This window comes from Vespula vulgaris, chromosome 6, assembly GCF_905475345.1.
Source record: "Vespula vulgaris chromosome 6, iyVesVulg1.1, whole genome shotgun sequence".
Classification (NCBI taxonomy): domain Eukaryota; kingdom Metazoa; phylum Arthropoda; class Insecta; order Hymenoptera; family Vespidae; genus Vespula; species Vespula vulgaris.
The window spans coordinates 1,595,001-1,622,876 of record NC_066591.1 but is presented as its reverse complement, the minus strand read 5'-3'; the positions used below and the strand labels follow the sequence as shown (position 1 = coordinate 1,622,876).

Below are 27,876 nucleotides of genomic sequence, written 5' to 3'. Positions count from 1 at the left end.
AGGTGAAGTCTTTGTATCGTCGATATTTCATACACTCTCTCAAAGATCTCTCGAAGATTCTCCATCATTTTCCCTCGGATCTTTTTCGAACGAGCTCCGGATAATAATACAGCGGATTTTTTTTTTTTTTTTTCGTTGAACGTAACGATGCTTTCGATCGACGTATCTCCTTGTTGTTTGTTATCGATCTTATAAAAGAGATACAATTTACCCTCGTATTACTTCGTTCGAAACTGTAGTCGGCGAAATGAATTTTTATATCATCGATTATAAAATGAAAAAAGGTATCGAAGTATTTATTAGTTAAGTAAACAATATTTATATAAAGAAACGCCTAATTATTTTACCGACTGTGTTATTAATATAAGGTCAATGTAATATTACCTGCAAATTTATCATTCGTACGAAATATCAAGTACATATATATTTATTTATAAAAATGTCCGCATTTGTCCTGTGTGTACTATGTTTATATTTATGTATGTATGGATGTATGTATGTGTGTATGTGTGAAAGAGAAAGAAAAAGAGAGACACAGAGATTGAGACGAAAAGAAATACAGTTTGATATCGGTCGTATACTAAGAACGTACGACAATGACGTTGCCCGGAGATGGACGGTGCCAGTAGAGAGGGTGAATGTTTATACCTAAGCGTTAAAATTGCAGAATTGCGTGGCCCATTGTACGGTGGATCACGCGGTCCGAACTGTCTCGAAGCATTTCGACGTTTACGGCGTCACGTGATTTACGGTTTATTTATGCCACGGACTCTTTGTAATAATAGTAACCAGTAAACGCCTTCGAGAAAGAAGAGAGGAAAGACAGAAAGACGAAGATGAAGAAGAAAATGAGAGAGAGAGAGAGAGAGAGAGAGAGACAGAGAGAGACAGAGAGAGAAGAAAAAAAAGACGAAGAAGTGGGAGGGGAGACGATAAGCGAAAGGAATTGCGCTGCCTCTCTTACGAACAAACGACGGCCATTTTAAGAGGCCCTTAACTCTTTAGTGCTCCTGGGAACAACGGCAATCTCCATATAAAATTCGATTCCCGGCGTTGAGTGCTCGGAACCCACCGAGATGAGGAGTCGGACTCATCCGTGATGAACGTAGAGACGCAAAGGGCGTGTCCCTTTCCGGATGCATAAAAGTTGCACTAAGTAGCACAGTAACAATGTGTTTAAAGCGCATCTTATTTAACTCCCTTGTACATTACCATCGACGTTTTAATTGTACGATCTTTTTATTTTTCTTCTCTTTTTTTCTTTCGTTTCGTCGTCGAACTTTTTTCGAGATCCTTTAGCAATGATAGAAAGGAGCGTAATATTTTGGGAAAAAAAAGAATGATAAAGAAAAAGAAAATCGTATCCTTTTTATCTGCAGTAAGAAAATACCGATAGTTTTTTCTTCTTTTTTTTTTTCTTTTTTTTTTTCGTCTAATCTCTTTCCTTTCCTTAATTAGATTAAATTAAAAAGAAACCTCGAGGGAGAAAGAAGAGGAAGAAGAAGAAGGGAAAAGAAAAGAATGAAAAAACAATCTCCCCGCGGCTAATTTCCAATTTTCAAGAAAGATACTCGGAAGTCAAGTATAAAATGTTCCATGGCTGGTCCCACACATTGTAGTCTTTTTGTTAAACAGAATTGCCGCTTAGCTGGAGAACGGTAGAAGGTGCTCGTTAGAGGTACCGTGTCTTAATAATAACGATATTCGTACGCGTTCCTACCGCGGAATATTCCACCTGTCACATACTTCCTTCTTAACTGCTTGCCGGTTCGCTTATTAGAGCTGAAGCTCACGCTCGTTGTTGGATCTATAAAGACCGGCGTAAGGAGCGTTTTATGTATGTGCCACTTCCCACGTCGTTCGCGAATACCAAAAAAAAAGAAAATAAAAAAAAAGCTATAAAAAAAAATAAAAAATTCTCTCTCTCTCTCTCTCTCTTTCTCTCTTTATCTTATCCGTATCACAATTCTTTAATATAAGTGATTTAAATTGTTTTTTAATGATCATAACGAACGAATTTCTACGGATAAACACACTTCAAAACGATATTAATCAGATGTTAAACCATTAATCAGATATTAGATCGATTTTACCTATCAAGTAAATGATTAAATATGTTTTAATCAGATAAACGATATTATCTAATCGAATAAAGAAAAAAAAATGATAACAAATACTCACTCGATATCGTCGAACATCGCAAGCTCCGAGAAGGAGCTACGCTCCGCTGAATAAACTAACAGCACAGTAAGTATACCTGAGGTAGGGGTACACTTTACGAACGTTCATTTTTCTCTTCGAGATCTAACCTCTCCCTCTCGCCATTTTTTTTCATTTCTATCTATCGCGAACTAAGAGGAGTCTCTTTTTACTTTGTTGTTAATCTCCCGTATTACGAGATAGAGAAGAAAAAATAAGAAAACAAAAAGAAAACTACGAAATCTTATTTTTATATCTGCAAATATTGAAACGTACGTTTTATATGGAAATTTTTTGTAGACGTAGACAAATTTGAAATATATATATATATATGTATTTCGAAAATTAACTTTTCATACGCGTCTTAAGTTAGCTAATAGATTCTTTTCATATTATTCTGTTATATGATTTGTCGGAGTCTGTACTTACTTGGCTCGACGTCAAATACTCATTATTAATAAGCGAAACGCCTTGAAAGTGTGGAAATGTTAAGGTAAAGGATGGAAAATGAGAGAAAGAGAGAGAGAAAGAGAGAGAGAGAGAGAGAGATAGTTAGAGAAGAAGGTCTAGAATGACAGGAAGACGCACCTGTCGCTCCTAAATCTCATTGCTTAGAGTCTCCTTGCGAGTGTCACGGTCGCGTTTAGAGGAAAACGCTTCATCCCCTTCTATCTGTAACTCCCTTCTTTCTCTTTCTCGCGTTTTAATAGGTATACGTATGTATATATGCATTTAATTGGCTGACATACGAGAACGAGAAAAAGAAAGAGAAAAAGAGAGAGAGAGAGTTATTTCCAGGCAACAGTCATTAGTCCATTACCATGGACTACAAAATATCCCTAGAAAGATTTCTACGATATTCTCGAGTTGTCTCTGAACATCCAAACAAATCTTAAATATCCTACTTCGTATGTTCTACCTAATCTCTTATATTTATCTACGATTTCCGACTATTCCAAATTTTCCCTTAGTTTATCTGATCGAGACCGCGTTAGTCTTCGCGAGGGGAAAGTTATTTCTTAGAAAATTTTCTTTCGACGCGGTTACATGTCTATCTGAAAGTTCTTAGAAAATTTTTATATATTTTTATATTTTTATATATACATTTTATATATAAATTTATATATGTGTGTGTGTGTGTATGTATCATATAAGAGATAGGTAATAATTATTGTCGTTTAAGATACATTTTAATTTCTATCGGTTAGATATTAATCTTAATATCTATTACACTTTCTAATACGTAATATTTTGCTTTTTTTTTTTTCTTTTTTTTCTTAAACGAACACAAATTTTTTTCATATCTACTTATTAGACGTATTATATAAGTCGGTATTTAATTAACACGGATAAAAAATATATCTAATTAAATATAATTGGTACGAACTAAACTCGTCCGTGTAAAAAAAAAAAAAAAAGGAAAAAAAGGGAGGAAAGAAACCAAGGAGAGATTAAAATCCGTATTCATTGAATGTCTGAGTAAGTAGATACGAACGAAGACAGGAAATACAATCGGCGGCATTAGTAGCAATGGGAATGAAAATCATCGCGGTGGTTCGAGAGAGCTAAGGACGTTGCCAAACGCCGTGTAACAAATTGCACGGCTCTTGCAGCCGGCCGAAAGTACATAATTTAATAAGCGATGTGGTTTACGAGCCGGCGGTGTAGCTGCAGTTAGAGACGAGATTTAACGGTGACTTCTGCGGGGTGCGTTTCCTCTGCTTTTCTCCTCTTTATTTCCTTTCATTTGCTACTATCTTTGTCTCTCTCTCTCTCTCTCTCTCTCTCTCTCTCTCTCTCTCTCTCTTTCTCTCCCTCCCCTGCTCTTTTTTACATAGTTACAATACTCGATACTCGGCGTGCAATTTTTTCCTTCTTTACTATACCCACTTCAATTATTTTTGTTTCTTTTTCTCCTTCTCATTTTCTTTTGTTTTGTTTTATTTTTTTTTTTTATTACCATCATTATATTATTTTCATTAATTTATCTCGCTATATAGCATTGTTTTATCTTCCGTTCATCAAAAGTAATGGCATTTCTTTTTCGAGCAAGTCTTAAAATAACGCAGAAGAAAAGAGACGAAAAAATTACATTCGACTTCGATTTAAGATATTTTCTTTTATCGCTATCATTAATAGCTCGTACGATCGGTTTCGACAAAAAATTTTCGATATCGGAGAGATTCTCTTCGTCGAAAACATTTGAGGATATCCTGACCTTCGTTCACCCTCGAGAGTCAACAATTCCCGGAACAAAAGTTTTGGAATTCTCTTTCAGTTCAGCTTACTGATAAATACATCGATCATAAATTTTGCATATTATTTATTTATCGTACTTGTAGCAGTATCACACACGGCGAGATCATCGAAAAAAAAATGTATCTCAAAGATATGTACGTCGACGATAACGTTTACATTCTCCTTCTTATATTCTCCTGCGAAAAAATTAAATCGACTCGTAATTACTTAAACGACCGTAATGACAACTGCAAAATATTGCGTCATTCGTTTTGCCCAAATAAAAAAAAGGAAAAGAGAACAAGAAAAAAATCGCATTACTCACTTAGATGACCTAATATAATCCTACTTATGATTTTGTCCGTATTGAGCTTTCGGTCCATGAAAATAAACTTTATACCTCTCTCTCTCTCTCTCTCCCTCTCTCTTCAAAATCTTCTCATCTCTTTGCCTTTGCACGGTCCATGGACAAGCGTCATTTCTCGGCATAAGCCGGCTCGGCTTAATGTTGTTTTAATTAAGTAGGCGGTTAGCCGAAAAGAATGTCGAGAGTCGGTACTTTCAAACTCGTCGTCGTTGTCGTTGTCGTTTCTCCTTCTCTATTTCGAGAGTTGTGCTCGTAAGAGAACGAGTCAGCATGTGTTCCTCGTATGTTCAGACGCGATGGACGATTTCGTTTGACTAATCGCCGTCTTTTCAACCTCGCCTAGACTCCCCTCCCACTCACATCCCTCTCTCATACTTCTTATTCTTTTTTCCCTTCTGCTTAGTTGTCGTCATCTTCGTCGTCGTCGTCGTCGGCGTCGTCGTCGTCGTCGGCGTCATCGTCATCTCGTCTTCCATTTCTACCTCTTCTACTACTTCTACGTCCTCGTCCTCGTCCTCGTCTTTCTCTTCTTTTTCTACTTCTTCTCACGATGCGGTTAAACTCGGAGGAAATCGCGATTTCCCATCTGAACTCCCCTTCCATGGGACACACCGTTTAACGACAAAAGCGTGGACGGGTACCTAGTAATTTGGATCGGGTCTACGGAGAAAGCGAGAGATGGTAGCTTTACAAACGTAATGGTGTGCTTCTACTTCGTGAGTTCGCATGAATTCGTTAACTATCTACATATTATTACGAAGCGTCTCTTGCATAAAGCTAGGTTCTAATTACAAATGACAATGTTTGTCGTACGCTGTATCCTTTCGAACGAGGGGGAAAAAACAAAGAAAAAAAAATAACAGAAGGAAGGAAAAATAGAGAGAAAAAAAGGAAAAAAAAAACGGAAAAGAGAATTGATAAGAATCTTACGATTAAGCGGTAAGGATTTCACGCGAGTTCACCGATTTGATCGTCTCTCTTTGATCATTGAGTACGGACAAAATGGCGGCGTAAGTAATCAGCAGCGTTTCTCTAGGAAATTATCCGTGTCGAGCGAAAACGTCAGACACGTTCCTTTATCGAGACGATCTGAAAGAGAAAAAGAAAAAAAAAGAATGATCTTAAGGTCGAGACTTCACTACCGGAGTTTGATATTTCGACAACGTTGGTACCCAATTTTATGCTTCGCCGGAGCGGGTCCATTTGATGTTTACAAGATACCAGGTGTATCCCTCGAACATTGTTTCCGTGAATTTACCAAAAAGAAGAAAAAATGATAACGCGGTTAATAACGCCTCCTTCATTTCGGAACGATTGTTGTTGCTTGAGGAAATGATAATGAGAGGAATTAAAGATCCATATCGAATAAAATAATTCTGCATGTTTGTCTACGTCTACCTTTCTTATGTACAAGAACTACCCCTAAAGGTATACGATTAAAGATTAAAAAAATTACTTCAATAAGAAATTTTTAAGTTGATAAACTGTTAAAAAATTCTTAGACAATTTTATCTACTACTTTGAAGCATTGAATTAAAATCATTCGAATAAAAAAAAAATTACAAAAAAATAAAGAATTTATCAATAATGTAAAAGCTACTCCATCTGAAGTAAAAACACATGCAGCTCTATAAATAGTAGTTGTACGATACTATCGTTTTTTCTAAAGATTCCTACAATACTTTAAGTTGCTAAAACAGTTTACTTCCTTTATCGATCAATAAAAATAAAACGAGACCTTGCTTATCAACTTTTACTCATGAAGGAAACTGTATTATCGTTCTTTATATCTGCTGCAAGTTGACTAGTGCTTCCCTCTGTAATTCGAAGTCAGTGTGTAAAACTTACAGTGTTTTTAGTGTATTGTTATTAATCGTAATTATAAAGTAATTTATCGAAGTTACGTAACAATACTATTATTCGAAAAATGTTTTCTACGAATTTATGAGTAGTCATCGTATTTACTCAATTCTTCTTATACACTTTCTAAATAATATTTTTTCAGTAAACTGCGCAGCGATACGATTAAAGAAAGAAACAGGAAGGAATTTCTTAGCGAGTTATTTCTTAGAAAAATAAAATCGACTTTCTCCGATCGTAAAACAATGATAATTCGAAAAAAAATCGAACTCGTGTTATACCGCACGAGAAAAATCTATAACTGGGTAAATGGAAGATTTAGAAACGCTTAAAAATTATAACATTTTGAAGGATTAGAGGAACATTTGTATAAGTTTATTTAAATGCTCAAGAAATATTAAAATATTTAAATACAATATAATGTTTCAGCCAATCGAAAGGTAACAATAATATAATCATTGTAACTGAATGACTATATCTAATTTATATATATATATATACGTGTATATATGTATATATATATCTGTAAGCTGCAGTTGAATATATATCAACAAAAATCATTATTATTGCGCCTCCCGATTTTCATCCTTCACACCCGTCCTGCAGCTACTAGTCATTACGTTAGATCGTAATTAACATTTACAGGTCGTGCAAACGCAATTGCCGGTTGTCTTGCAACAGCAACAACATTTCTCTGAAAGGAGAAAAAAAAATGAATTTTATTAATTAGTATGTGCAAATATTCGACGTACTATTTAAGTCGATGTTAAACTTCGAGTTCATTTTTTTGTTAAATTTAATTATTGTAAAATGTCGATGACGGAGAAAAAGAGAGAAGTTATGTACGAGAGAAGAAGAAAATACATCTCATGGAGATACAACGAACTCTCATTAGAAACGGTCACGGTTACTCGGTCGTTGCTCGAGATGAAAAGGAAGCGTACAGTCGCCTTCAAAGTCTTAACACAGCATTCCTATTGTGCATTGTGGCGTGACGTAATTTTTTAAAGTCGATAGTTCGTATCTCCGAAAAGTTCTAACTAAACTCAATAACGAAATGTTATTGTTAAAATTTCGTAAGAGACTCGAAGTTAACGATAAAGAAACTATTTTTAATTTTAAAATACCTCCGGAACTTGTATCACAGCATTTACAATTATCGCCGCATTTGCAGTCCTGGCATTTATCTGGAACAAATATGAATCATTTTTAATTACGCGTTACATAAGAATTTTTAAATAGTTTCCGAAGGAATATACATTTTTTACGCATTTATATATATATATAGTTATTTCAAAAAAATTTTTTAAATATTTAAATAAATCATTCGTGTAACTTAAACGTTAGTTTAAATATACATATGTGCATGCGATAAATCGTAGAAATATATTTCTCTATTCTCCATGACATAATAAATTATCATTCTATCGTTTCACTTTACGATTATCAAACGTATCGAAAACGTTATATTTTTTTCATTACATAAACGCAAAGATGAAGAGATTGAAAGATTATATCGATTAGGTATACTTTCGATTTTCATGAACTATATCGAATAATAAGATTTTTTATTTAATAATGAGACGAAAGGAAAAAAAAAGAAAAGAAAAGTTGATCTCTATGAAAAAAAATCTCTTTCTAGAAATGGATTAATAATTAACAAAATATGTTTTGTTCGAATGAATATAATAATGCATTTACTTATATATTCTACTATTTTATTTTCAATTAGATCGAAATTATCAAAGTAACTATATTGCCGTCGTCGTCGTCGTTGTCTACCCGGAAGTGTAGATTCACGCGTTCGTTAAAAGTCAAGTGAGAAGGCAACCACAAAATTAATTGAAGCGATCGTTGACCGTCCTCACTACTTTATCGAGTAATAGATCTTAATGAAAGAACTTCGATGATACGTGAATGCATCGGCGGACATGTTAATACCCATCGAAATTCCCCCTCGTTCGATGTACATGACGTGTCACAATTCTACACAATAAAATTATTATTAAATTCCTCTCACGGTTGATTCTCGATATTTTATTCTTTATTTTCTTTTTTTTCTTTACACGAAATAAATTCCTCGATTAAATTTCATCTTGTTAAAATTCAGTTCAACTTGTTTCCAACACAAATTCTTCATACGTTTCTTTTGCATATATTAATTAACAAAATGTATATATTTATAAAAATGTGTATATATATATAAAAAATATATATATAAATATATAAAATAAATATAAAAAATATAATATTAAAAGATATATATAGAACGATTTATTAATATGATTCAATATGATTTTTTTTTAATTAATTATTATTTAAAAAGAAATTGTAGAAAATATTACGTAATTCAAAATAATATTTTGTTGAGTCAATAAAAATTATTCCGAAAGGAAACTTACTGTTAAAATAAAAGTTATAAATAGTATCGGACTCACCGTACATTAACCTCATTTAAATTCGTATATATACTCATACACTTGCATATGCATGTATATATATATATACTTATGCATATGTGTAGAATGCAAAAAATATATAATACAAAAAAAAACCGATCGCAGTATTATATACGTAGTTAACGTATCTTTGTTTACACGCGATTAACGTAACACGATATTCGTGAAATATTTTTTTACAAGATAAGAATTTATTTTATATCGATAGAAATGTATTTGTTTATATTTATCGGCAATGTTTAAAAGCGATAAAAAAGAAAAAAGCTTTAAAAATCGAATTTAATGTGCCGTCTGCGACGAGAAACAATTGCGTCAAATTATTGTAAAGTCACGTCATATGGAAAAAGATTGTTTAGTCATTTTCCAAATAGAAATAATGACTAATACATTTACGTAATTTTCGATTAGCTCTGAGTGAGAGAAAAAAAATAATAAAACAAAATTCAATACCTAAATCGAAATAAAAACAATTCATTAAAACAATGCGTTTCAACGATTAATTCATTCGAATAGAAAAATAAAAAATAAAAAAAAAACAAAAACGTTCATTCATAAATCATAAATGATCAATATATAACAACAAATTTTGATTTTACTTTAACAAATATTACGATCTAAGTGAACTTTTATTTCATTTTACTTATATAACATGAAAAAAGAAAAGAAAAGAAAAGAAAAGAAAAATAAAGTAAAATAATGAAATAAAATAATTTCGTGCCATCGCAGTCTTAGGAAAAGATTTTTCTGCGATTTCGTATTAGAAAATTTCTAAAGAAATTTCAAGAAGATATTCTCACCTTTGCATTTCTCGCAGGACGGTCCCGGCATCTTGTCGATGTATTTGTCTTTTGAATTTACTTGGAAATATTATACGTATTTGGAACGTCTACGTCGTTGTTCGATACTGTCTTAACAGCATAGCGTCGGTGCCGTCGAATATATCGATCCTCCCCCACTCCTGATACGAGTACTGAACGTTTTCCGTCGGCAAGTGCAACCGGCACTACTGACGTGCCATGCGCAACAACCTGCAGGGCCGTGTGTAAATCACGTGACTTATGGCACAAGTAGTGGGGGAAGGGGAAAAGAATCAGTCGCAATATAACTTATTTCATTCACGCGCGACCTTTCGTACGCGACACTTTGATTATCGTAAGCTTTGTTATTCGATCGTATCATTTTTTTCTTATTTTATTTATTAATTTCTTTTTTTCATCAAATTTTTTTTTACCTCATTGCGATTATATTTATTTTATTTCTATTTTTACTTAGGTTCAAGAGATTTGTTCTTTTTCTCTTTTTTCTTTCTGTATTCCATCATAGAAGTTTGTTATTGAGATTTATTCGTGGTGGAAATTGATAATGGACCGATGATTCCTGAGATAAAATACTCAGTGAGATTTATTTATAAAATATGATTTATATTAAATTTCGGAAGTACGGATATCGGTTCTTATTAGTATATTAATTACATTCTCTGTAGTATATATATATATCTATATATATATATTACGATTAGTTTAAAATTGTAAACGTAGAGAGATGATACTTCGAACTTCGATATATAAGATATTCTTTATAACTTATCTTAACGTATAAACATTTATGCGCATATTTTATAATACAAACGAGATATTACAATGACAAATATTTGAGATGATCCTATTGAGTATAATTCGTAATGAGATTCGTCCCGATATTATTACGAATCGAAATATTAAAAGAGAACATTGTATTCTATCTTAGAAAATAATCATGGTATTAAATCGGTTTCTCTTTTTTCGAGATATACCAATATACTAATCGATTTTGATTAGAGAGATTGAAAAAAGAAAACAAATAGATAATTTCAGTGGAAACGTTGTCAGATAAGTCTGACCTTGGCTAACCCTCATATTTTCCCTATTCGATGTACGGACCATGAACGAAATAATTTCTTGGACGATTTATTTTTTAATTCTTTTCCATGAGCAATTTGAATTTCTAACGAAGCTCCATTGTTCAATGCCAACCAGGTATGTACTTCGTTGCTCGCAGCTGATACGCCTATAAATTGATAAACAGACGTTTCAAACGTAACGTCGATTCAACGATTTAACCATTAACAAGTGCACAAGTAACAAACCTAATAGTTCGTGTAAAGTGATACGCCGACTTGCCAATAATTCCTTACTGGCACCTCTAATCTCGAATATGAGTAAAGCTTGCCTCGGTACGCTGTCACTTTCTATATGAAAATCTATACTGAATTGTGGATTTGGCATTGCCGGTAATAATCGTGATTTTGCTATTGTTTTACCGGCATTAGCGGAGGATGACATTTTCTCTGGACTGTTGCATCTGAAAACGAGAATGAGAAAAAAAAAAAAAAACAGGCGTATCCATATCAATATCCTTATCGTTCTTGATATTTACTTACGAACGAATGATATGATATAAGCTATCGTTGCTTACGTTTGAAATTTAACTCGACAATATAGCTGAGCAATGTGAGCTACGTGAAGTCCCTGTGCTTGCAAAACTTTGCCCTCCACTCCTGAATATCTCTCTCTGGTACCATTAACGATTTTCAATTCTATAATAGATAAAAAATATTTTAAATACGATAGGAAATATATAAACGCAAGATCGAACGAAATATTTTATACGTTTAGTCGTGTCTCGTTTTGTTCGCATGTATTGAAAAAAGGAAAACATATTTTGATATCTCGTTGAACGAGCGTAACACGAAAAACGTTTTCGTTCTATCCTGTTTATATTCGATCTTCGTTAATGTAACATAATCGCTATAATATAACACACACGCGCGCATATATATATATATACATGATTCACCATTTGGTCTTATTCGTAAACGTGGACTAGGCTGTCTTATTCTACCAAGCATATCAGGTTGCGAAACAGCATGTGCTAAACCAGCTCCTTGTAACAATTCCGTAGCATCAGCTTCTCCACCACCCCTAGGTTCTAAACTCAATGTAATACCCTTGCTTTCGTTTTTATTATCTTCTATATTTACTTCCGAACGGAATCTGCGGAGTTTCAATCCTCTCTTGACCTATAATTAGAGGTAACAATATATTTAGATACATCGAGATGAATATCACATTTACCTTTTGTTTCATAACGCGAAAGCTATTGTACTGTGGTAGCTTCTTGCCAAAGTTTTGTTCGGGACTGGGTGTTAAACTATGATGGGACGATCGTCTTTCCCTTATTTTTGGAGCGTCGGCTTCGTCGACTACATCGGTGATGGTTTCATTGACTACTCTGGACATCCAAGAATTTTGAGTACCGTTCATTTCGTTTGATTCTTTACTCGTTGTACTGGTTTTATCTATTTGAAATAATAATATAATAATAATAAATGAATTGGATATTGTAGGGTAGATTTGTAGGCACATCTCGTATAACCTTGAATCTCATTTACACATGTATCGTAAAGCTTATACTCATTGATTCATAAGATCATAATATTTACATAAATTGACACATATTGAACGAATGAGAGTCAAGGTTATATAGCAAGCTTATTTATCATTTCAAATGTTTGTTTTGAAAGAAACGTTCATATTACCAGATTGATTGGACGTCGTAGGTTTGAGTAAAGTAACAGTACGTGGAGGTGGTGGTGGTGGGATAACAGGATCCAGATGTAACTTCATTTTAGATTTTTCCATCGATGGCCTTCTTATGATATTAGATATTGATTCAGCTTCGATGTTGTAACGAGAAGAACCCTCGCTCGCATTACTGGCTGCGTACGTGCTTTGGGTCTGAAATAAAGTAAATGGATAAGTAAAGGTAACGAATAAATATTATGGTGTTTACATTTTTTTTAATTTTCTATACCTCATATTCCTCGGAGAGAACTTTGATTTTCAGCTCAACAGATCCCGTTTTGGTTCCCTTTAACGTGAACCAATGAGACTGATCACTGTTGGAAAGTTTTCTAATGTCGTCGAGAGTCAATGATACTTTACCCAAATAATCTTTCATACCAAAAGTGTCATGATCCCATAAGACCTATAGAAAATATCAAAATTTTTCAAGAAATTTCTTTCGTCGTTATTATAAATTATGCTATTATTATGATAAAATATACGATGATTGTTACAATATCTAAACTTTCTCCTGAGCGAGGTAGACCCATTATGGAGCTTTCATCCCAACATGGATTCAACGTTTTTTTCTTTATACTACTTTTGTACTTTGTCTCGTTATTTAATTTGAGCTCACAGAATGGATCGCTAAAGCCATTTAAATCTTTCGCAACTAAATCCTTAGCGCGTAACAATGTCACTTCCATTAAGCCACTTCCAGTGGATAGAAGACTCGATATATCGGAAGAAGCAGGGTCGACGTCTTTGTGAATTAATAATAATTTCTAAAGAGAACGTAAAAGATGTTATAAATAAAACATTGTGTGTTGACATATTCATAGATCAATACAGATTAGTGTCAATGATTGATACAAAGTATGCACCAAATAATACATACAGTACGGAAAACAAAGTATTATGTTCAATGAACAAAAATATTTGATGTTGAGTACAACATAAAAAAACATAATGGATAACACAACAAAACATAATAGACGACATAACAAAATAAAAAATCATTAAGTTTTTATATATGTATGAATGTATATATAACTGATTCTCATGTGCTATTTAATACAATGTTATAATAATTTTAAAATATATATTGATACGTTTCCAAAAAATGTATCAAATGTAGGCTAGTAATGTAATTAAATATTCAAAAACTAACAGCTTGTTGCATCCAGGGTAAACTATTTCTCTTTGATTTCGGTTCATCATCCGACGCAACGGGAACCATACTGCTTCTTCGACTGGTAACTACTTGTTGTACACTCTTTACAGGATAAAATAATATGGAAACCGTCATGGTGGAAATACTGTTTGTACCATTCAGAGTTAATTCTTTTCTAAGTACCCACGTTGATTCCTTAAAAAGATTTTAACATATATATAATAAACAATGTAATTTCGTTGAAGTAAGTTCGTTGAAACAATTTTGTTATATATTATATAAATCACAATTCACCTGTGATAATGACATCATAGCAAGCCCAAGCATATCCGAATCACAAGACTTTGATATATTCCAAGAATATATAACAAAGCTAAGACAAACTTGAGTATAATCTTGTACGAGAAACTGTGCTCTACATTCCCAACTCGGAGAGGTAGTATTACGAACGTAGTGTGTAGTTTTCACCTTTGAAGTAAATTGTTCCATGTATCATCTGATGACACTTTTATTTTTAATATAACAAAGTGTCTCTCCGTGTATGTGTCTACAACTTACCTTCTTTCGATTATTAAACAACATACAGTAAGGATTGCATTGTGAACTATCACAGTTAAGATTCTCCGATGAATGGATATAAACCACTAGGACACCTAAAAAATATTTAATGTGTATCATATCAAAAAATTTATAGTGTCGTCAAATTTGACAAAAAAAGAAAGAACTACTGAGAATTCTTTCTTTCCCCTCCCCCCTCTCTCTCTCTCTCTTTCTCTTTCTCTCTCTCTCTTTCACTTTCTTTCTTTCTTTTTTTTCTTTATCAAATTATTTCTAATGAGTGATAAGTTTTTGCGCCGTGCGTCGAATAGAAAAAAATGAAAAGTATAAGAGATCATGCTCGAAAGCCACACTTATTACGACCGACTTTAACATCGCATATTATTTTTACCTGATTTCTGTGCTCGAGAGAGATACTTTCGTGTCACTGAAAATATCAAATAGTGTAGTACGTCTAATACTTTAAGCACGGTCTATGACGATTTTACACGTATTGCTCCTTTCTTTTTATCAATTTATTCGTATAAATAAATTTTAATGTATCGATTAATATCACATAAATAGATTATAAATAATTCACCTGCATTGTGTAACATGTCTTCGGTTAATTCAGGTCGTGGCAAATCCGGCTCCAAATTAGGAATGGGCGTATACTCTAATCGAGCATTAATATTTGGAATGTTTGAACTGCTACGAGAAGGTTTCTTTTGTTGTAGTACGGTTTCAACGCTGCCACGATTGAAAATATCAATAATTATTATTTTTAATAATTATGAATAAATATTCATCTTAATTAAATAATCAACGATACTATACTTACATCTGAGAATTCTCCCAATTGTAAACACCGAGTGCTAATTCAAATTGCGCTAAGGTGATGGTACTGACGAGCCTCTTCGTCTTCAATTTGATCATGATCCTTTCATTGTCCAATGGTCCAACAAGAAACGAAACATCCTCCGTCCATGTTGAATTCAGATGTGACGTGACACGACGTTGATCTCCTACGGTCACTACCAGCCACCTTACTTCATCCCCTATGATAGCTATGCAAAATAATGAAAACAAGGTTGAACGTTCGTCGGATTTTTAAGAAACTCTTAAAAAGAAGCAGATTTAGCATTCTACGTACGTGGTGAACCATTTTGACTCAATACAACAGTTAGTACACCTTGCGGTATCGAATTAGCCAAAGAATCCAATACAGGGCCAGGTCTTTCCTGAGCTCTTAAATTCAATTCCAGATGACCCGGATCAACGAGCCAACTTGCCAAAGCATCGGTAACTACAGCATGTATCCAGGTCTTGATTAAAGGTATCTCCATCATCTGCACGGTTCGTAGAATTCTCACGCTGAACCAAACGTCCGGTTTCTCCAAGAAGCTCACGCTAAGGCTGGTCGCGTGTGGAAACGGTGCCAGAGAATTCAGGGTCAGAGTGGCGAGAATCTTTCCGGAGAGGGACAGCTTTTCCACGGCCATATCGATGTCCATGCCAATGCTTTAAAAAGACACACACACACACACACATACACACATACATACACGTACATACACCACGCATGAGAAAAAAAGAGAGATATATGTACATATATATATATATATAAAAGAAAGGAAAAAAAATGGTCACTTTATAATCGTATCGTATCGTAAATCAGGATGAAAATTTACACCAATCGAACCGTTCGGGATATTAATTATATCGGGATTTACGTAGTCGTAAATTTACCCCTTCCAAAAGAGACGGGATTCTATGAGCATGCGAAATTGCTCGCAGTCCAATCGTACATCGGCCTCGATTGATAGTTTTCTCTCTCCTGAATGACCGTCCAACGTTTCATCCTCGCAACTATAGTCCAGAGTCCTCACGCGCGTTACATATGGTGTTTGCTCGCCAAGAGTAAGTTCCCGTAACTCTAACGGTCCTTAAACAATATATCCACGAGTCCATGAAAAAAAAAAGAGTAATTCTCTGTCCGAATCCTCATGGAAATAATATTCTCTTAAAGAGAGAGAGAGAGGGAAAAAAGAAAAAAAAAGAAAAAACAACAAGAGAAAGAAAAAAAAAGCTTGACTCAACTTACCCAATATACAAGGTTTGGCTTCGTTCAACAAAGGCTCTAGACGTTCCTTAACTAAAGAAAATATACTGGCCGCGCTAAATGTCCACCTGAAATTAGAACAAGAAAACGTGTTTAATTATTGAAACGTTCTACTTCCAATTAACTGACGTGAAATGTACCGCGTGAAAATTTCAATTACGAGAGTAACGACGATACATACCTAGTCATAATAACTTTACAGCACTCTGACTCGTTTAATTCATGAAACATCGCAATTTCATTTCTTAAGTGTTTCTTCAACGAACTATATATATATTTCGATTAGAATTCAACACGATGGCTTTCGCGATCGTAGCTACGTAGTATTAGTTTTAATATATCAACGACATTCTATTATTAAATCAAAATGAGAAGGGGAGGCTTTAGTTATTTCAGTTCTCGAAGGCATGGAAACGAAAAATAGAATGGGGGAAAAATGAGATTATGTTAAGTCCCTGATGAAATTCCAATGAAATTTTTTTGATACGATTATCCAAGACAAAGTATATCAAGTGAATTTGTAATATAAGTTTTTGAAGGGATTAAACCTTCAACTATATAGAAATCCGATATAAGAGTACGATGTATCGATAGCCCTGATCACGGTCACTTTACTCTCGCCATTCTACGATAATGAATTCGTCTCATTAACGTAACGTTCCTGTTAACAGCAAACTGTGCAAACAACGTTTCGTTCTATAGCATTACCACAACGTACATACATGATGTTCTTACAAATTGAACGGAAATCTATATATTTTTACGAGATAAAAATTAAAACGATAAATCTAAACGATCCAGAAATCATTCTGATTGACATTGCCAACGCGTTCGTGATTAGTAATAATAATGTTAATATTGATAATGTTTTTACAAAAATCGGAAAAAGTTAAGAGACAGGACCAACCACGAAAATGCATTCTATATGCTGCCACGTGATCGAACCATTCGAGTTTGTATATGCGTTACATATCGTTGTTAGACGTGACTCGGCCAGGAACGTTCTTCTTGCATTTGTGTGTACTCTTTCGATTTACTACTTTCTCTCGTATGTGTATGTTTCTCAAGTAGAAGAGAACCGAGGGACGGGTGTCCAGGAATGTACGAACAGGCCTATCAACTATCCAAATAAGTAGTACTCTTTCCAGTCCCATTCCCTCGCGGTCTGCTCTAGCTGCTTCGACACTCCAAGAAACGAGAAAATCTTGCTTGCTATCGAGCGTATATTAAGCATGTACATTCTCAACGATATATGTATGTATGTATATAAAAGGAGCCCTAATTAAATCAATCAAAATCAAAATGAAAATCTAACAAATGTTCCCAACGATCTTTATCGTCCTTATATTAAGTTACATTTTTCATTTTATCTAGACCTCTATAAATAGTCATAAAGATAAGACCCGTAATATCATCGAGCGTGACTGTGTAGTACAAAATTTCTAACGATTTCTAATCTTCTATAAATTTCTATTTAATTGATCGAATGTTCAACCGTACGTAACAAATACGTAGTTATTGTAAGCGCTTATATATTTGTATTTCTTTTATGTGTTATTTATTTATTTATACATAAGATACATATATATATATATACGTATCTATGTACTTTCTCGTCATCATTGGAATCGATTAGGTCGAGTATCATCCTCCATATACGATACTCTATATCATTTTCATCGGTCCCATAAGTTTCGAGCGTCGAGCAGCAGTTTCATTTCGTTTTGTCAACTGCCCTGCAGCTCTCTCGCGGTCACCGATTCTCTTCTCGTCGATGTGTGGGAGAAACGTGAAAGGCAATGGGTGTACGCGCGAGGAATGTGGAATGTTTACAAATGCCTATACAGTACTCATTCTCGAACGAGAGGTTCGTTCACCTATTCTCCGACTATACGACGATTGTGTTAGTGCGGACCCGGTAGAGCACACGGTATATAGCTATATTATATCTGTGATGTTCACGATCGCCTGCAATTATCGCGATATGTAATTATTTTAACCGCGCGGAGGGAACTCCTATTACGATTTACGGTCGTAGGAAAGCATAATCGTAGTAGTAGACTACTAAAACAGAGAATTTTCTATACCGAGTGAAATCACCTGACGTAACTCCTTGCAAATGTCTATGTACGTTTTTCATTTCTTTTTTCTTTTTACTTCTCTACTTTTTTTTTTTTCTTACTTTTAACAACTTCGAAAGAGATCGATTAATAAAAGAAACGATTATATCTATCTCGAAGAACGATTTCATTGGATGCAATTTTTATTTGTTTTGTTCCTTTTCTTTTTCGACACTTTGATTGATATCACCATCGAGGTACTCTGTAACACAAGTCATGTGACTCCACCCTCTAATACGCATACTCAAACTTTATGTTAAATATCGATTACACAACGTAACTCTCTATCGCGATCAGATTTATTTCGCATATGAAATAATATCGATCAGATTCGAAATTGTAAGAAAAATAAACGAACCTAATATCGATTGTAAAAATTTAGATTTTGTAGAGTATTCCATTCGATCGATATTTACCATTTGTTGAACAATAAACTAAGCCACTCGGCCGTTTCGTCTTTGTACAAGGCACGTCTTCTTCTTAAGCTGGACAGTTTGTGTTGTAGAGCCGTTTGAAGTAGACGCGATATTCTCGCCTTCATGATTGTACCAACCAATGCCAAAACTAGGACCAACCAGGCTAATGACAGACCGGCTGCTCCGATTATCCAGGCGATCGTAAGAGCCAAGCCGAGATACAGAGCACCGCGTTTCACTTCCGCATCTCTCTGAAAAAGAAAGGAAAAAGAAAAAAAAAAAGAAAAGAAAAAAAGTAAAATTAATTTAATCTCTTGACGAAGCTTCGAAGAAACGAACGAAGTGTTTTGTTTTATTCAAACTCCGATTCGTTTTAACCCTTTCAGTTAACTAAAAAGAAAAAAATTACGTGACATAAAAATTACATATCTTGTAAATTTTTTTCTAATAATATTTTTTATTACACGAAGCATGCGTTTAGGTATTACTCGGTCATGAAGAAAAATATGAGACACTTCGTATATATACGAAGTAACTAGTGATTTCACAGTGATAGAATGAAGTAGAATTGGAAAAGTAAATATTTTTCCAATGATATAGAAAATAACGAATGTATTCGTTCGCGATCGAGTTGAACAAAACGCTTCGTGTAGTTATAATAGACGGTGAGTCGAATCGAAGAAATTCGAGAGTAAAATATAACAGATAGTTAGTTAAAAATCGAAAATACATAGCACCTTTGATGGCCATCTACATAAAATTCTTTTCTCCTTCTCTTTCACAGGATGTAGGACACGTTTTCGTTCGTGTCACACGCAACGTTGCGTGCTTTCTCGCAAAAGGGTTCTATGACGTCATAGAAGGAACGTCATTAACCTTAGAACACGGTCGGACCAAGTTGGTCTCTATTTATCGGTGATCAGGACAAATTATTGAAGTCGACTCTTTCTCGTTGTTCCAAAAAAAAAAAGAATAAATAAAAAAAAATAAAAAAAGAAGTAAAGAAATAAGTAAAAAAGAAAATGAAAAAAAGAGAGAGAGAGAGAGAGAGAGAGAGAAGAAAAAAAACAAGGGAAAAAAAGAGAGAGAAACAAAGAGATCGTATATTCCTCCGTAATACAATCGTAAAAAGGATTATAATAGTATAATTAATCAAGAAGAACGATATTATTCATGTCGGACAATTAAAATCGTAAATCCTTTCGTTAACTTCGCTACGTAGATACGTATGTATCTTGTATGCGTGTAAATACGTACGTATCCACGAATTTAATGTAGGTGAGTTAAATCGTATAAACGCGATCTGGCATTAAATTGAATAATTTTTTTTCCTTTCTTTTTCTTTTTTTCTTTCTCTCTTTTTTTTTTTTTTTCGACGAGAGTGAACGACGAAGCGAGATTATTTCTCAAAAATGAGGACGCGTAACTTTGCGAGGTGGCACAAAAAGGACGAACGATTTTATACAGGCAAGCGAGGCGCATAAATCCGAATGACAGGCGCAATGACGAATGTCGCGCTGAAATTTCGTGAAAGTTTGCAATTATGCGTACATCATGAATAACTGAAGAGAGAAAGAGAGAGAGAGAAAGTGCACTCCACAAGTAGAACTTGTCTTCTCAACTCCAGATCGGTTTTCTCTCAAACGCTACTGAACCAAGGTGAGATCTCTCGATCATAACGCCTTACCTTGCTCTTTACGCTTACGGATCTCTGCCCTTGACGATATCGAGATCTACACGTTAAATATATCGCGTTACCTCACTGAAATTCGATTTCAAATGTAAAAAATGAAGGAAAAAAAGAAGTAGATGAAAATAAAGAAGGAGGAAGCAAAACGAGCATTCGCAGAAAGAAAGAAAAAAATACTTGAAAAAAATCTTATCGATCAAGATCACGATCTAACAATTTTTTCGACGCCTCTCTTCGATGAATGAGCGACTCGAAGCGATATTTATTTTTTTTTCTTTTTTTAAAGAACACCGATGATCTTGATATCTTCGAAGAGAATATATTCAGTCTTAAAAAAAAAAAGGAAAGAGAAAAGAGAGAAAAAAAGGAAAGAATTATTTCTCTCTCGTGCTTTCTCACTCTAACGGTAGATGCGAAATTTATTTGACAGGTGTTTTCATAACAAATAAAGTTCGATGATATATAAAATATGAATGATATCTAACGTTTTACAAGTTTGGTTTTTCTAACATTATTTACGGCTTAGAACAATATATAGTATATTTTCTCGACGTAAGAACAGGGAGTAGGGAGAAGTAAAAAAAGATAGAAAGAGACACAGAGAGAAACAGAGAGAGAGAGAGAGAGAGAGAGAGAGTGAGAGAGTGGGGGAGAATAAAAATAAAAGTTCGTACACATGATCATCGTTGTACCCATCGCGTTTCTTCGACTTTACGCAATAGTAATTCAAACTGTCCTGTCAAGAGTGCAACATATCATTAATTAGAAAGTCGTACAATGTTAAGAAAACTCGTAAGACCGTAAAAATAGACCACGTCTTCTTCGTGTGATACTTTACTTTAATAACACTAATAACATACTCGCAATATGTTACTCTCTAACACGCGACACAAGAATTGCATGAACGTTTCGAAAGGAATCCAACGACGAAGTGATTTGTTCCTATTTTTTTCTTTTCTTTCTTTCTTTTTTTTCGAAAATATTTGTAAAAAGAGATACCAAAGAGAAAAATACCGAGATACAGAGATACCAGTATTCTACGAAACTTTGATTGCTCGTACTATCGTCATCGAAGTTCAGATTTATATATTTTTCTTTTCTAATTACAAATATATGTATGTTTTTCTTTTATTCCAATATAAGAACTCTATTGTCGATTTCTATCACAAAATTTTCACAAAAGAACACCTACACTACCCGATCGTCTTACTTGTACTGGCATATCTATTTTTAAACTAGTCTCGCTTCGTACTCTTCGTACTCGGAATAAATATCTTGTCTGCGAATCTTTCCGCAAATGAATTCCAATATTATCTTTGCAAAATAGTGTTCCTTTATGAAAATTGTCGACACACAAGTCTTATCACGAGAGTCGCTCAACCAAATGATATTAAATTTATTCTTCCATTTCTTTTTCTATGTCTCCCACGTATATTATTTCCGCCATAATCGATGATAACAAAAAGCAAAATACAAGGTATCAAAGAGAAATGTCTTTTTATAAATTTTGTGCTGAAATGAAAGAACAAAAAACATTATATAAAAAAAGAAAGAGGAAAAAAGAAAAAAAAAAGAGGGAACGTGTAAAAAAAAAAATACGTAGGTGTTACGTATAAAAGAAACGAGTAGTTAAAATAAGAATATTATCGGTATATAAGGGTAACAACCGATTCTTGCTAAGTCAACGGATAAGGAAGGAGGTAAGAAATTAACGATAAAAATCAGTTGAAACTCTCACGGGTGTCGTACCGGAAAGCATTGTCTCCGGTACTTCCCACACATGAAAGAATAATTCTCTCTCTCTCTCTCTCTCTCTCTCTCTCTCTCTCTCTCTCTCTCTCTCTCTCTCTCTCTCTCTCTTTCTCTCTATCTTTCTCTTTTGACGACCCTTAAATGCAACTTTCCGACGTGGCATCCATTTCGATCTGCATTCGTTATTAAGGCCGATGAACGTACGATCTAACGCTCACGTTATATTTTTAATACCTATAAACATTCACAAATGTATCTCTACCACTTCGTCTCGTAAATAAATAACGAGAAAAAAAGCAATCTGTTGGAGAAGTTAATTCGGTCGTAATTTATAAAGAAAAGAAAAAGCGGAAAATAAACTTGAATAGAAAAAAAAAAGAGAGAGAGAGAGAAAAAAGAAAAGCGGAAAAATTGTAACGAGTTTTACGAGCTTTATACAGTCGGATTAAGTTACCGTTGAACGATGCAACAATTTACGGTCGAAAAACCATAAAGGCACGAACCAGTAAAAAGACGCATTGTATTAATAAATAATCCAGTGACTGTGTATCGCATTGCTAATACATTACAGTTCTAATATCATAATACGATACGGTATGGTGCTAAATTCTTAACGAGCGTTTCCTTATTACTCGGAATTCCATAAATATCTTGGCACGCATCTCAAATGCTATTCATTTCTATTCGATAACGATAACTTTCATATATGTATTATATCTATATAATAGGAATTAGGACAATCATATCTGATAAATATCGTGTGTATATCTATATATTTTTTTTATCTTTATTTAATAATTAATTTTACTAAACTTAAATGTTTCCGATTGTAAGACGACTTTTGTACAAAAATTCAATCAATGATATTTATTTATTATTTACCTGAGTTTTCTGTGCAACTGCCAATGCAAACTCTTCATCGGGAGCAAGATCGTTTAGTGTCATATTGGCAGTTTCTCCTGCAATGCTGCATGCAGGAACACCGTTCAGGGATTTGTTCGAAGCCCCTGCGGAAGCTAACGAAGTTTTGACGGGACTTCCGCCTCCAACGACTTCGCGCTTCCCTGAAAACAATAACGTAAGATGTTAATCAAGTTCATTCAATAATCTTGCGAACATCGTCAAATTAATGTACGCAGTTTCTCTTATTTAAAATAATTGTTTACGATTTCATGGTTTCAACGATAAGAGAATGATAATAAAAAAACGAAAAAAAAAAGAAAAAACAATAGTAAGCTCTAATATATTTTACATATACGATATTCATAATTTACGACTATTATTTCACTATAAATATATTTGTATATTTTTTAATTCATTGATTAAATACGTTCTAATTTCAACGAACGATTCTTTTTCTTTTCTCTCGAATTACTTTTCTTTCTTTCTCTTTTCTTTTTCTTCGTTCAACGCGACTCACTTAAATGTCGATATTATTGGAGGTAAGATTGTAGAAAAGAAAGAAAATAATAAAATTATATTTCCACCTTCTTTTATCGTGGAAAAAGAGTAAAGAAAACCAGTTTGTGTAGTAAAGTGAACGTCAGGTCGATCGAAGAGTTTTGCGCAAATATGTGAGAATGCAAGGACGAGCGAAGTGCCTGAACAATTAACGATGCAACCGCGGACATAATGAATTCACCCTCGCTCCTTGGAATGTCACGAAACGTCTGTTCGTTTGTTAAGACAACCAACTAAATTCCCATGGCCGAACGTGGTGATTTCGCTAGGGATATACCTTCTTGCTCGATATATTAACCAACGATCAACTTTTTGACGTAATGATGATCGAAACGTTGCACTAAAGTTTACTGATAGATAATCGACGATAGTTTTCAAAACGATAACACTGAATGGTTGGCACCTGTTATCTAATAGACAGCGATACTTTAAATGAAATGCCAGAAGATATCCATCGGTGTAATGCACTAAACGGAACAAGGAAAGATAATAGACGATGTGGCCTTGACATTATGAAGACACCTTAGACAGAAATTTATATCGTAACCTTTTCGCCTTTCATGATTTAAAACGATAACGACGATCTTTTGTTTTGTTGAAAATTGCTGACAAAAAGAGAAAAAGAAGAGAAACAAAAAGAAAAATTTATTGAAAAATGTTATCGAGATTGTTAGCAGTCTCGATAATTTAATAGAAAATACCGCTGCGTACCAGTCGATTCTGTTGGATTATATATACTTTTATGATGTATGTACATATATGTATACATACATACGTGACTCGTAACGCTCGTGCGTTATTAGGTGGTTTAAGAATCATGGCTTACGATATTGCGGTACTTTTCTCTCTCTCTCTCTCTCTCTCTCTCTCTCTCTCTCTCTCTCTCTCTCTCTCTATTTTTCTCTCTTCGTTTCTTGAAACATCTACCAAGAGTAACAATAAAAATTCTTATTTATATGGAAACATACTTCCGTCGAACTTACGTTGCGAACAATCGTTACATGATATACAACTCGTTCAACGTGTCCTGTAACATCGCGTGATGATAATTGATATCGAGTAAAGCTATACTCATAGTAAATAGCACTATACTAGGGTTTAGATCGTATACCTATATCCACTTAAACATATATATATATGTGTGTGTGTGTGTGTCAATCAAATGTGATACTACAACATGAATTGTCCAAGTTCGTTCTTTAACAGAATACTACACCTCGATAGTACTATACTATACTATACTACGTTCAAGTATTAACACTAAGAGGATAATGAGGTCATCTCACTCTTTCTCTCTCAATTAAATCTCCAAGCATACAGGAAGGTAAGCATATACATATATGCATATATGGAACAACGATAATTACGATAGAATCACTTTTATCTTATAAGCACAGTGTTCGCTCAACGGTGTTGTTCTACCTTTTTTCAGGGATGCTCCTCGCTTCAAATGCCTCGCCATGAAGGTGGAAAGTAGTTGCATTCTTTTTTTTTTCTTTCCATACAAGCAAAACTTTTCCCGTTTCACCTGGTCACTCTCTCCTTGTATTTCTCGCCATAATCGTTATGAGGTTTATCGATCGACAGAGTTAAGAAACGGGTTACACCTTCAAAATCGATCGTTCATTGTCGACACCCTTTCTTTTTCTTTTTCTTTTTCTTTTTCCTATTTTCTTTTTTCTTATTTTTCTTATACCAATATATATGTGTATATATATATGTGTATATATAGTAATACTTTGTAAATGTTAAATCGAATAGAAAGCGAAAGTAACAGGAAAGTTTATCGCGAAAGATTCTAATCGCTTTGAGAGATATCGAAATCGATCAATAAGCTATTAGCTTTATTAAATCGATTGGTTCTAATATTATAGTAAAGCTCTATACACGATGTGACAATGTCCTCGAGTTTCTTTGTTGGTAGATATATTGAAAACCGGTATCGGTAGTAGATTTAATCGAAACAATGAATACGCATCTTTATGAATGACCACATTATGTATAAATGACATGTGCTTTATTATTTGTATTATTTGTGTTAAAATCTTTGTTTGATAAGTTAATAAATATTATCAATTGATGATTATCAATTGAATTGTAAGCCGGGAAAAAAAGAAGAAAGAAAAATTGTACGATACTAAGAAGAGATATCAATTACGATATACTCGTAATTAAAAATAAATTATTAAAAGGATTAGCGAGATAAAACATAAAATAAAAACAGAAATATCAATAATAGTTTCTTGTTATTCGTAAAGTACTGTCAAATTCTTTGAGCACTTTCGTAAACTTTTTTTCTTTTTTATAATAAAAAATATTACGAACGAATCTCGACAGAGTATTTAAGTTTTCGAAAAGTTTTTATCGTACACATATGTTATATCCCAAAAAATTTGGCGGGAAATATCGAAATTTCACGTTTGATATAAGTAGAACGTTCGTACCGAAGGAGCTAGGATCAACTAGCCATAAGCTTTTTCTTTCGTAGCGTAAGAAGGAAGGATCTGTTGCGCGCTTGCGCCACCCTACCTTTCCTGGAACGGTAAACCACTTCGATCTTTTCTATATGTATATTGCAAAATAAAACTCGTCGTGCTGCAATCTAGGATTAAAATCCTTTATCCTAAAGTAAAGTATATCTATATAGTATATTATATATATATATATATATATATATATATATATATATATATATATATATTAATCGATCCCGTACGTATCCAAGTACTTTCTCATTTTAAATAATAAATTTTTTACTTAGAATTTCTTTTACATTACATTGAATTTAGATTACTTTTGTATGTAAAGATTAAAAAGAAAAACAAAATTAATCTTGTATACTTTAAATGATTCTCTAAATCAATCTCTAAAAATTATTCCAAATTAAATAAAATATGAAAAAAATATTATTTATATTATAAAACACGATTGTCGTAGGATCTAAAAACGAGATAATCCATCATCGATCGATCGATTGTACGATCTTCGTAAACCTACAAGAAAATTTTTTTTAAAGTTACGCTCGTTTCACATGCCATTGCCGATTGGTTTCATTCATCTCATTATCGTATTCGCGGTCGATCTTTCGTAATTTAACAAGTTCCACGGTTATCGAGGCGTATCTAACGCACAACGATCGTAACTGCGAACAGCAAGGTGTAATACTATGGTGCCATTACTAGTAGTGCGTTTATGCACTTTAAGATTCGAATGCGGTTTATAATATTACGCTGGTATAGCACGGAAAAAAAGAACAAAAAAAATCGTCATAGTTATGGTGTCGAATTACCCTTGGTGAACCAATAAACCAAGCCACGGTTATTTTCACTTTGATTTTCTTACCGATCGCTATACTTGAAAAGTTGATAACTTGAATGCACAATCCATGTCTATGAAGATCAACACTTATTTTCAATAATTTTTTGACTTGTAAAAAAAATACGTAAATACAAAATTTCAAATTGATAATAATTAAGAAAGAAAAGATTAATATAGTACACAGTATCGATGTTCTCTTAAGTGCATGCTATATCGATAAAAAAGTTACGAGGAAAAGGAAATTATCTCTCTCTCTCTCTCACTGTTTCCTTGATGTTGTTTCCCTTTAACAAATTCTAGAAAAAATATTATATCTTCATCGTATCCTGCCAACGCCATAGCATATGTACACACGATGCCCGTTCATGCGATTAATCGCAACGGTAAATAATTTGATTAACGACCTGACGACGATGAAAATATGCAGATTATACACTTTATTATTTCTCTTTGACCGTTATCATCGTCATATGATTAAAAACGTATAGTACATTTTAGAAGAGTTTCGAATCGATAATGCATATAAAAAAAGAAAAAAATAAAAAAAAAAGAAGAAGAACA

The 27,876-nt window shown here is 33.6% G+C and overlaps 1 protein-coding gene and 1 long non-coding RNA gene across 6 annotated transcripts in view; both read right to left on the bottom strand.

The window, feature by feature from the left end:
• Positions 1 to 7,017: 7,017 nt before the first annotated feature.
• Positions 7,018 to 10,089, bottom strand: LOC127064835 (uncharacterized). The gene is made up of 3 exons (XR_007781835.1): positions 9,921 to 10,089; positions 7,792 to 7,851; positions 7,018 to 7,358 (listed from the first exon to the last, which is right to left on the bottom strand). It is a non-coding gene; the product is annotated as an uncharacterized LOC127064835 (long non-coding RNA).
• A 444-nt stretch (positions 10,090 to 10,533) lies between these two features.
• Positions 10,534 to 27,876, bottom strand: part of LOC127064819 (extended synaptotagmin-2-B-like) — a 21,367-nt gene continuing 4,024 nt past the window's right edge. For 2 of the 5 annotated variants that reach the window (XM_050996397.1, XM_050996396.1), the window contains 18 exons: positions 23,419 to 23,600; positions 19,095 to 19,345; positions 16,541 to 16,626; positions 16,186 to 16,381; positions 15,590 to 15,957; positions 15,278 to 15,503; positions 15,038 to 15,186; positions 14,458 to 14,552; positions 14,194 to 14,367; positions 13,897 to 14,094; positions 13,241 to 13,510; positions 12,976 to 13,149; positions 12,701 to 12,899; positions 12,237 to 12,460; positions 11,959 to 12,181; positions 11,578 to 11,698; positions 11,249 to 11,463; positions 10,535 to 11,169 (listed from right to left, as the gene is read on the bottom strand). In XM_050996397.1, coding sequence (XP_050852354.1) covers positions 11,015 to 11,169; positions 11,249 to 11,463; positions 11,578 to 11,698; positions 11,959 to 12,181; positions 12,237 to 12,460; positions 12,701 to 12,899; positions 12,976 to 13,149; positions 13,241 to 13,510; positions 13,897 to 14,094; positions 14,194 to 14,367; positions 14,458 to 14,552; positions 15,038 to 15,186; positions 15,278 to 15,503; positions 15,590 to 15,957; positions 16,186 to 16,381; positions 16,541 to 16,626; positions 19,095 to 19,345; positions 23,419 to 23,481 — 3,387 coding nt within the window. In that variant the 5' untranslated portion in view covers positions 23,482 to 23,600 and the 3' untranslated portion in view covers positions 10,535 to 11,014. Of the gene's footprint in view, positions 11,170 to 11,248; positions 11,464 to 11,577; positions 11,699 to 11,958; positions 12,182 to 12,236; positions 12,461 to 12,700; positions 12,900 to 12,975; positions 13,150 to 13,240; positions 13,511 to 13,896; positions 14,095 to 14,193; positions 14,368 to 14,457; positions 14,553 to 15,037; positions 15,187 to 15,277; positions 15,504 to 15,589; positions 15,958 to 16,185; positions 16,382 to 16,540; positions 16,627 to 19,094; positions 19,346 to 23,418; positions 23,601 to 24,274; positions 24,419 to 25,419; positions 26,436 to 27,876 lie in introns of those variants that run through there. The other 3 variants (XM_050996394.1, XM_050996399.1, XM_050996398.1) reach the window with 3 other exon arrangements.